This window comes from Condylura cristata, unplaced genomic scaffold (genome assembly GCF_000260355.1).
Source record: "Condylura cristata isolate star-nosed mole 26May11 unplaced genomic scaffold, ConCri1.0 scaffold00025, whole genome shotgun sequence".
Taxonomy (NCBI): Eukaryota; Metazoa; Chordata; class Mammalia; order Eulipotyphla; family Talpidae; genus Condylura; species Condylura cristata.
Window position 1 is genome coordinate 29,893,284 of NW_004567126.1, and position 9,555 is coordinate 29,902,838.

Sequence of the window (9,555 nt, forward strand, 5' to 3'; positions counted from 1 at the left end):
GGGGGCCGCCGCCGAGCCCGCCGAGCCCGCGCGAGCCCGCACTGTGCCCGCAGTGGTGAAGCGGCGGCTGGTGAAGTTGGTGGTCAATTTCCTCTTCTACTTCCGGACCGACGAGGCCGAGGTAGGGCGGCGGAGCGGGCGGGGCCGGGCTCGCCGCGCAGGCCGCCCCCCGGGAGGGCCTGGCCCGCTCCCACGCTTCCCCACGCGACCCCGTGTGCCCCCAGCCCGTCGGAGCCTTGCTGCTGGAGCACTGCAGAGTCAGCCAGGAAGAGCCCCGCGGCTTCTCCATCAGTGAGTGCGGAACCCTCCCCGGCCGGCAGGCAACCCCCTCGGGCGCGGCTCGGACACCCGGGGGCCCGCCGTCCGCGCCCCGGGCCGCTTACTAGCCACCACCCAGGCGCCCCAGGCCTTTCCTTGTCGGGCGAGCAGTTTCAGGGTGCCTCGCTCCCTGCGTCTGTGCCCCCCTCCCCCGCCCCCGACTCTGAAAGGACTGCGGGGGAGGGGTTTAAGGTTACCCTCTGCCAGTCTGGAGTCCGAGAGCCAGGTGCCAGCAAGGCTGGTTCCTGCCAAAGGAGAATCCCAGCTTCTGGGGCTCACCGGCAGTCGTAGGCTGTGGAAACACTGCCTAATCTTTGCCTCTGCTGTTCTCTGTGTGTCCAAACCTGGCCTTTTTGTGAGGTTACAGGTCCTGGAGTGGGGCCTCCCTGAGCCAGGGTGCCCGCCCTTTAATTACACCTGCAGTGAACCTGTTTGGGAATAGCAGATAGCGTCACATGCCCAGGTCTCAGGGGTTAGCACTTTAACATGTTATTTTTGCTTTTTTTTGAAATCAAGTTTCTACATTGTAAACATATCCTTTGGGGTCAGAGTTAAGCACACAGCCTGGAAGGTTGCAGGAAGGGACTGTTACAGACACTGGCCACAGGAAACAGACCTGTGGCTTGTGGGATGGGAGCATGGGGACCAATGGACACTCCTTCTTCAGGCTTCATGGAGGACCCTGACAGGAAGTACCACTTTGAATGCTGCAATGAGGAGCAATGTCAGGAGTGGATAGGGGCCCTGCGGCAAGCCAGGTGGGCCAGGGTGACCCTTGGGGCTGTGAGTAGGGATAGAGCAGGGTCTGTGACCAAAGGTTGCTCTTGTCCCCAGCTATGAGTTCATGCGGAGGAGCCTCATCTTCTACAGGAGTGAGATCCAGAAGATGACCGGCAAGGTGCACATGGGTACCGAGAGGGGGTGGTGTGGGCCTCTGGGGCTGGGGCTCACCCTCTGTCTACCCACACAGGACCCCCTGGAGCAGTTCGGCATATCTGAAGAGGCCAGGTTCCAGCTGAATGGGTTGAAAGCCTGAGTCCTTTTCTTCCAGGGGCTGGAACCAGCCTGGCCCGTTCCTGCCAGGCCCTGGGTTTTTTCTGGTCAAGCTTGGATTTGCAGTTGTTTTGACTTAAAAGACTAAAGCCAAAAGCTCAGGACTGGGTGAAGTACCCAGCAAGCATCCCTGCCCTGATAGGGGGGCCCACTGGACTGGCCTCACTGGCCATGTGCTGCTGCCAGGGGGACAAGCACCCACGCCCTCGGGCAGCCCACCCAGGGCCCGCCCTGGGCAGTGCACAGACTGAATGTATGAAGCTAAACGATGCTGTGAAAGTGGGGGCCTCTCTCGTCAGGCCACTGTGAACTCTGCTGATGGGCAGGTCCTGGCCAGGTGCTTTGGGCTGGCTTCTTACTCTGTTCAAATAAAGGTACCTCTTTTCCACATGGAATGGTACACTGGATGCAGGAAGGACAGGTGTCGTCCTTTGCAGGCCCCAGGGGGCAGTGAGGGTGACGGGACAAAGTTTCTCTCCAGGGTCAGTACCTGGGTAGAAGGGGCTGGGCCACCAGCAGAGGAGCAGGGGCAGGGCTGAGGGCTGTAAGCCAGAAAGCCCCGGGGCGTAGGACCCAGGCCTTGAAGGCCAGTGTGGCTGTGACCAGTGTGGCCAGCTCCCAAGATGACCTCATGGACCCACCTTCGCTTTTGGGCCTCCCTGAGTGGAAGACAGAATTGGAACAGCGCAGCTCAGTTGGCCCTTCTGGGGTTCTCACCTGGTCCAGCTCTGGCAGAGGGCCTGGGGCTCCGTGTTCACAGCTACCGCCTGAGTGACTGCCGGCCCCCCACCCAGGGGATGGTGAGTGCAACCTAGTGCTCCGTGGGCCTCTCAAGACCCTGCTGAGAGGGCCCCTCATTAAGGAAATACCATGTCCAGACAAGGTTCAAGTGAAAACATTTTATTACAGAGTCTAAAGGTGGAAATGCAGAATGCAGTGGGATACCCTTTGGGAGTGAGGGTCATGCCAGCAGCCTAGAGATGGGCATGCCAGTGCCCTCAGCTGAGCTGAACGTTTACCACACAGACAGCCAAGCCTCAGGTTACATCACGGTGGAGATAAGAGAAACAGGCCAAGCTTGAGTGAACGGACACGGTGGGGGGGGGGAGTTGGAGGGGGGGCGCGGGACACGGACGGGTGGTAGGGAGGAAGGTGAGAAGTGGACACGCCTATGATGGGCAGCGCAGAGAGGTAAAGGCGAGGGTGTCTCAATAAGTCACGATTCCTAACTTAGAAGGAAGGCTGACCCCTCCTGGCCAGGAGGGCCCTCAAGCCCACCTCCCAGTGGGCCACTTTGTTGTCACAGTTTTCCTGAGCAAAGTAATCCCAGGCCTGCTAGACTTCCCTGAAATGCCCACGGCCAACAGCACCACCTGCAGCTGCCAGAGGGAGCGGGCACCTTACCATCCCTCCCACAGATGGACTGACAACAGGCCTTAGCTTACTATGCTGGTCAGGCCTAGGGCCCCCAGAGGACTAGAGGGTCCACTCCAGTGTGACCCATACTGCTCCCAGACCCCGCGCCACAGGACGCCCCGATGCTGACAGCTGCGGACCCAGCTCAGCTTGTAGTTGGGCACAGCCCGAATGAAGCGCTGTCCCGAGTCCCAAGGCTCAGGCACACGTGCAGACAGTCGTGTGGGGATAGTTATGGCACAGTCAGTAGAAGCCCCACGCGATCACCCTGTCACCCCTGCCTCATCCCTTGGGGGGCAACCAGACGTGATACAATGTTGTATAAAGGGCTGCTTTGTTCTAGATCAGGGACAACTCCTAACTTCTCTACAGTGAGCCCTGTAGCTTTCTAGAGCCCTGGCTTCCGGTGCCAAAGAGGGGCCCAAGGGCTGGGGAAGGGCACAAGGTTCATAGGGTGGGCACAGCACCTTGGCGCTGCCAACAGCACCGCCCAGGACAGAAGGGAGCAGGGCAGCTGCTTACAAGAGGACGGGCCAGGTCTAGAAACTCGTCCTAAGCACCATCTTCAGCCTCCAGTATTGCTCTGGTTGGGGCACAGCATGCCATCACAGGGAAAGCCTCTTGCCCAAAGGGAATTAGCGTGCCAGCAAACCTACTGATCCCAGCCAGGGGAGGCCTGCTCTGCAGTGGTGGGAAGGCAGGGGCCTGGCAAGAGCACCGGCATCGCTTGGGGTGGGGCCGTGTAGACCAGCTTCACACTTCGAGTGCTCCTTGGTGGTGCCAAGGGGGCCAGCACCTAAGAGTGGGGCTCCAGCTGCACCCTGCCACCTTGGGGCTGGTACCTAGCCAACAAGGGCCTGTTTCGGGGGGCTGAGGGCTTCTGGACATGTCCTTGAAAACTTGGAGCCCAGGAGCCATCCCAGATGGCCGCCCCAAAGGGCCCCGAGAACCCTGCTAGTCACCTCTAGAAGCATCTGGAACAGCACTGCAAGTCGAGCCCTGGCCGCCAGCCCCCACTGCCAGTGCACTGGGTCTCTGCATGCGGGGCTGCCTGCAGACATCACCCGCTGGGGTGGGGGCTGCGGCTGGCCTGAGCCACTGCCACTGTGCATTAAATAAATAAAAAGGTCCCCCTTTACTTTTTTCTTCCTTTTTTTTTAGTTTACTGTGCATTATACCATCTAAAAATAAATGAAGTCAAGTCTATGAAATTTATAAATTTTCATCACATCTCTATAAAATACTGTCGCCCTCAGCATGACTTCTGTACAGACACACCAGGCACCAGGCTGACCTGCCCCATCACCGGACATGCCACGCGGGCTCGGAAGGAGGCCCTCACGAGCGGACGCACAAAGTAAATGCACTTATACACGGCCAGCCACGTCTTCCACAAGCACCACTGGGAACGGTCCCCCTTGGAACACACCTGCGGCCCTGCCCCATGGACTGGAAGGCTGACTGTCCCCCGCTCCCACCCGCCCGTCAGCTCCGAGGCCAAAGACCCGGTCCTGGGCCCCGGTCTCAGTGAGGGGAGGGCCTTCTTGGGGGAGTACCCCTTCGCGAGACAGCAGACTGCCCCCCACCTGGAGCAGGGAGCCTTTGGTGTAGGAGGAGCGACGGGGTAAGCAGGGCAGGCGCTGCCGAGGACGGGATTTGGCGTTGGTCACCTGGGGAGTCAGCACCAGGAGGACGTGGAGGCGGGCGGGCGGGCGGGCAGGCGGGCGGCCAGATAGCACCAGGACCAGCGTCGGCGTCTCGCGGGCCAGTCCTTCCCATAGACATCTGTATATAGATCCTCTCAGATATAGGTATGTACATTTCTCAATAGTTGCCTTTTACAACTTCAGTGGAATAAAATAAGTCAAGTTGTTTATACTTTTTTAAAAACGATAAATACTTTATCTAAAACTATCGACAGCAGGAGCTGGAGCCGAGCCCCAGCACCGCAGGTCTGCCAGCGCTGATTCACAGTAGAACCTCGTCTTCTGTCCTGTCTGTCCCCGTCCAGCGGCGAGCCCCATCCTTGCATAGGTCTCGTGGTTGAGGTAGAAGTCCTAGTTACCTGCGGAGACAGTGCAGGAGGGGAGACAGCAAGTGTCAGGGTTTCACTTGGAGACACCCAACATTTCCCCAGGCCAGGGAACAAAGTGCTCTACAGACACGCCGGAGACACAGACGAAACGGTCAAAGGACCCTCTCCTGGCCGACCTGGTGTATTCCGAGCCCAGCCAGAGCAGGAAGCCCAACCCAGCGGCCCTGGCTGGCGTGAGGGACAGGACCTTGGCTCTCAAGTCACCACCTGCCAGAACTGCTCATGGTGGACGGGCCAGTGCTGTCCAACAGCAACCTAGCTTCCTTGGTGGGCCCAGACAGGACAGAAGGGTGTCCACTGTGGACACTTCCACCAGCATGGCTGGCTCGCAACAGCACCCAACAGGAGGCTGTTTGAGCTCAAGCAGCCTCCCATCTTTCTTATGCCACAATACCCGGCAGATGGTCAACAGAGCAGGGTGACCCCACACCTGGCTCGTGTCCATTAGCACAGGCCCACCTTCTGGCCTTCGGGTCCTTGCCTTGTGGGCCATGGGCATGCCCAGGAAGGCTCTTTGCCTCTGGGGTACCGTATTGGAAGGGTAGAGTAGGCAGGTAGTGCCTACTTGCCAGCCCCACCCCGGGCTGAGGAAAGGCAACGCTGGCCCTCTGAGGCAGTCTCTGGCCAGGGGAGGTGCAGACAGGCCCTCCCTGAGACAGGCCCTCCCTGAAGGCTTCACGGTCACTTCCGTGGACTGTTCCCACAAGTGAGCACCTCCACTGCTCTTCACTGGCAGTGATGGCAGCAGCTATGAGCTGTGTGTACGTTTCTCAGGGAGACTGGATGGAGTACTCCATTCCTTGCAGGCCAGAGGAGCTGACCTGAGGCCATGACGACGAAGCAAGCACCTGTCGGTCAGGCAGCCCCTTGCTCTGCAGTCAGCTCCTGGTGTGTGTGGGTTGGGGCTGGCAGGTGGGACCTCTAGCTAAGGAACCCAAAGATGGACAGTGAACCCAGCGCCTTAGCCAATAGAAAATAATCTACAACCGTGGAGGTGCATTTGACCAGAGACTGAGAAACACCTGAGCAGACTAACCACAACACAGGCTGTCCCAGATGGCTCCACGCCAGGTGTCCAGGTCACCACCACCATGGACACAGCCAGAGGGTGGCCACAAGCTGGCCTCAACAGCATCTCCTGGTCTGTCCCTGGTGCTTAAGGTGGCCAGCAGCACCCACAGAGCAGGTGTGCATGTCCCTGGAGACATGGTGTGAGGTCCAGGCAGCAGGAGGCTGGCCGCCCTCTCAGGACACTGCGGGTGCATGGCAGCAGCCCTGCCCACGGCAGTCCAGGGCTCCCCGCCGCCTTGTGCTTGTTCACTCTACATCTCAGTGCCAGCTGCCTCTGCCATCCTCCTACCCCATATGCTTGACCCCTGCCCTCGAGGAGTCCTGTGCCCATCTGTCCTCTGCAAAGGAAGGCAGTTCAGTTCTTGCAGGGACCCCTGGTTCGCCTCTAGCCTTACCTTACAGAATACGAACTGCTAGCTAAGCAAGGTCTTTATCGTGGCTTAACCCCCGCAAGGCGCGTGGCATACGGAGGCGGCATGCCAAGGGAAACCCACACAGCGGATGGCCCCGTGGAGCTGGCCTGCGGGATCACGGGCGCAGCCTGCGCCAGGGTTAGCCCGGGCAGTGGTTGGTGGTGCACCGTGAAGGAAGGGTGGGACACCTTGTGCGGGAGGGAGGCGAGCTTGATGGACAAAGAGGCGTTAGCAGGCTGGAGAGAGGCGGCAGAAGAGGGGGGTAAGAAAGTTTTGTTAGCCGGGATGGACGCTAGGCTCTGCAGAAGCACGGGCTCAGAGTTAGACGCGAGCAGCGCGGGGGGAGGAGGCAAGGCAGCGTTAGGAGGGGGGGGTGCGTGGAGGGGGGGCTGCCCCGGAGGGTGTCGGGCCAGGTGCTGAGCAGGCGGGGGGGGGGGCGGCCTCGTCTCTGCAGAGGACGGGCCCTGAAAGGAAGAGGCGGGGGTGCCGGCCACCGCCTGCAGCGGGGTTAAGCTCAGCGTGGCGCTGCGACATGCAGCCCCGCTGCCGAGACTGGCTCCAAACAGATGAGAGGAGGCGGCAGGCACCGCGTGGTTAAAGACACCTGCAAACAGGAGAGAAAAACTCAGCTTCAACAGGTGGGCATTCTCCAGCAAGTGACAAGAAGCACGCGCACACTCACACACGGGGGAAGCAGACAGCAGCCGAAGCTCCGCGTGCGTGGCAGGTGCGAGAACAAAGCAGCAAGCAGCGGGAGCTCAGGCAGCCAGGTTAACACTCACCTGTGGGATGGCTCCGGCGCCACAACCCCCACCCGAGGCACGCCTGCCAGGCTCCTGGCTGCCAGCATGGCCCTCACTGCCCACGTCCAGCCAGCTGCTGGCTGCAGAGGTCAGGGACCCTGCAGCGCCCGGCCAGGCTGGCCCGGGACTCTGCCCCGTGCTACCAGAGCCGGCACTTGTAGTGGGCGTCTGAGCCCCTCGCTCCCCCGGCTCAGCCCCACAGCCTGCCCAGGAGCCCACGGCTGGTCTCCGACAGGTGACCTCCACGGGAGGAAGGCAGGCCATGGTCAGGGTGGGCTCTTCTGAGGGTGAGACAGACACCATCACAACCAGAGAGCTCCCAAAGGTGACCCAAGCACGAGCTCTCTGCCACACGAGCTACGACTGCGCCTTGTGAAGAGGAACAAGGTGGGTGCAAAGTGGACACAGGACGTGTGAGCACAGCCTGGCCTGTGGGGCTCCAAAAGGGAACCTGAAAGGCAGTCGTGATTAACCCGGCGTCCAGGAGGGCGGCTGTGGCTCGTGGCGCCACGCCCCAGACCCCAGCACAGGCCTCGGGGACCGGAGACCTGCGAGTCACGTAAGAGACTCGCCCCTGCCTACCTCCAACTGCGCCACCGGCCACCCCGGAGGAGAAGCTGCCCATGGCGTGCGAGTTGGTCAGTCTGGTTGCAGCGGATGAGACGTGCACCAGGCCAGCCGCGGCCGGCACGGAGCTGAACAAGGACTGTAGCACTGATGAGCCCAGGTTGGCCTGCAGGGACATGGGGCCCAGAGTGAACTGCGGGCTGGGGGCAAAGGTGCCCAGGAAGGAGCGATGTGTCTGGGCAGAGGGCGCCGCGGTGCCCACCGAGGATGCCACCGTGGTGAGACCAGGGCCGCTGAGGAGGCCCCCAGGGGGCACGGCAGCTGCAGAGATGAAAAGGTTGTGCCCACTCTTGAACTCAGGTTCTCGGTCCCGGCCCCGGCCAGCCTTGACACCGTGCGCCAGAGGGGCCTTCTCCGGGGGCCCGCACGGCGGCAGGCCCGCCTCAGCCGCTTCCTTGCCCTTGACCCCCTCGCCTTTCGGGACCCCCAGTCCATCCAGCTGCCTCTTGTTCAGGAAGGGGCCGGACTCCGAGGTGCTGCCCTCCTTGCCGCGAGGGGTGGGGAAGCTCAGAGGGGCACTCAGGCTGGCTGCCTCGGGGCCCTTGTGGGAGAGAGAAGCACCATCGTTGAAGCTGTGTAAACTGAGGTCAGCGGCCAGGCCCCCACTGAAGGCAAAACCGTTGGGAGGGTTGTTGCTTGGGCTGAGCCCACCAGCCGACAGGGGGCCAGAAAAGCTTTTCCTGGGGTGACTGGCGAGCTTGGTGTCAGTCGAGCTGGGTTCCTCCAGGGTGGGCCGGAAAGCAAACAGGGAGCCCTGGCTCAGTGTGGAGCCAGCTTGCAGTGGGCTGTCTGCAGCCTTGGCCAGTCCAATGTCAGAGATGGGCGAGAAGGTGGACTTCCACTTGCTGCTGTTGACGGGTTCACTGGCAGGCAGCAGCTTCCTGCCCGCGACGCTGCCACCTGAGGAAGAAAGGCAGAAGCTGGGGCCCAGGAAGGTCTGAGCAACAGCAGTAGGGTCCCTGAGGAGGTCTGGGGTGGAGCTAATTGAGACCCCCATAGGGCAGGATCAGGCCTGCCCACATGTGGTTCTTTGGGAAACAAGAGCTATCCAGCGTCAGTGAAGTGCAGGGGAAGGCACGTGGCACATTGCAGCCCCATGTCTTCCCCAGGGAGGCCTGTGAGGGCAGAATGGGCAGCGTGGCCCAGGTAGCACCATCACAGGAGACCATTCTGGAAGTCCAGCCTTATTTACTCCCAGGTTGGGGATCAGGCCACCCCACCCCACCCCGGGGAGAGAAGTGACAAGGAACATGGCACTTACCATTTTCTAAAGTTTTTGGAGGAGATTTACTTTCTAAGGAGATTGTTGCAATTTTTCTCTCAATTCTATCAAGAAAAAAAAAAAAGGTTAATACTCACATGCACACAAACTGCTGTGTGAATACTAACAAGGAACTGCAAGGGCCTGGGAAGTGGTGGACACTGCTTCCCACAGAAGGCGCCCTCTGTGGAGGAGGAGCCCAGGGAGGGGGAGGGCAGGGACGGGGAGAGGGTTGCAGGGGGAGAGCAGGCCGGGAAGAGGCGCAGCAAGCCACGCCAGGATGCAGAGCACACACGCTCATCCCCATCCTCCGCTCATCCCCATCCTCCGCTCATCCCCATCCTCCGCTCATCCCCATCCTCCGCTCATCCCCACCCTCTGGCTCATCCCCACCCTCTGGCTCATCCCCACCCTCCGCTCATCCCCACCCTCTGGCTCATCCCCATCCTCCCGGCTCATCCCCACCCTCCGCTCATCCCCACCCTCCGCTCATCCCCA

General features: G+C 60.9%; 2 protein-coding genes across 3 annotated transcripts in view; one reads left to right on the forward strand and one right to left on the reverse strand.

The window, feature by feature from the left end:
• The window catches only part of PLEKHJ1 (pleckstrin homology domain containing, family J member 1), a 5,111-nt gene extending 615 nt beyond the window's left edge, over positions 1–4,496 (forward strand). The window contains exons 2-7 of the mRNA XM_004689380.2: positions 48–121; positions 225–291; positions 986–1,076; positions 1,153–1,216; positions 1,289–2,171; positions 4,044–4,496. Of these exons, the coding sequence (XP_004689437.1) occupies positions 48–121; positions 225–291; positions 986–1,076; positions 1,153–1,216; positions 1,289–1,354 (362 nt within the window). The 3' untranslated portion in view covers positions 1,355–2,171; positions 4,044–4,496. The remainder of the gene's footprint in view (positions 1–47; positions 122–224; positions 292–985; positions 1,077–1,152; positions 1,217–1,288; positions 2,172–4,043) is intronic.
• Positions 4,497–4,502: 6 nt separating this feature from the next.
• DOT1L (DOT1-like histone H3K79 methyltransferase) overlaps positions 4,503–9,555 on the reverse strand; it is a 65,558-nt gene continuing 60,505 nt past the window's right edge. For both annotated transcript variants that reach the window (XM_012729473.1, XM_012729474.1), the window contains 3 exons: positions 9,058–9,122; positions 7,752–8,696; positions 4,503–4,852 (listed from right to left, as the gene is read on the reverse strand). In XM_012729473.1, the coding sequence (XP_012584927.1) occupies positions 4,845–4,852; positions 7,752–8,696; positions 9,058–9,122 (1,018 nt within the window). In that variant the 3' untranslated portion in view covers positions 4,503–4,844. The remainder of the gene's footprint in view (positions 4,853–7,751; positions 8,697–9,057; positions 9,123–9,555) is intronic.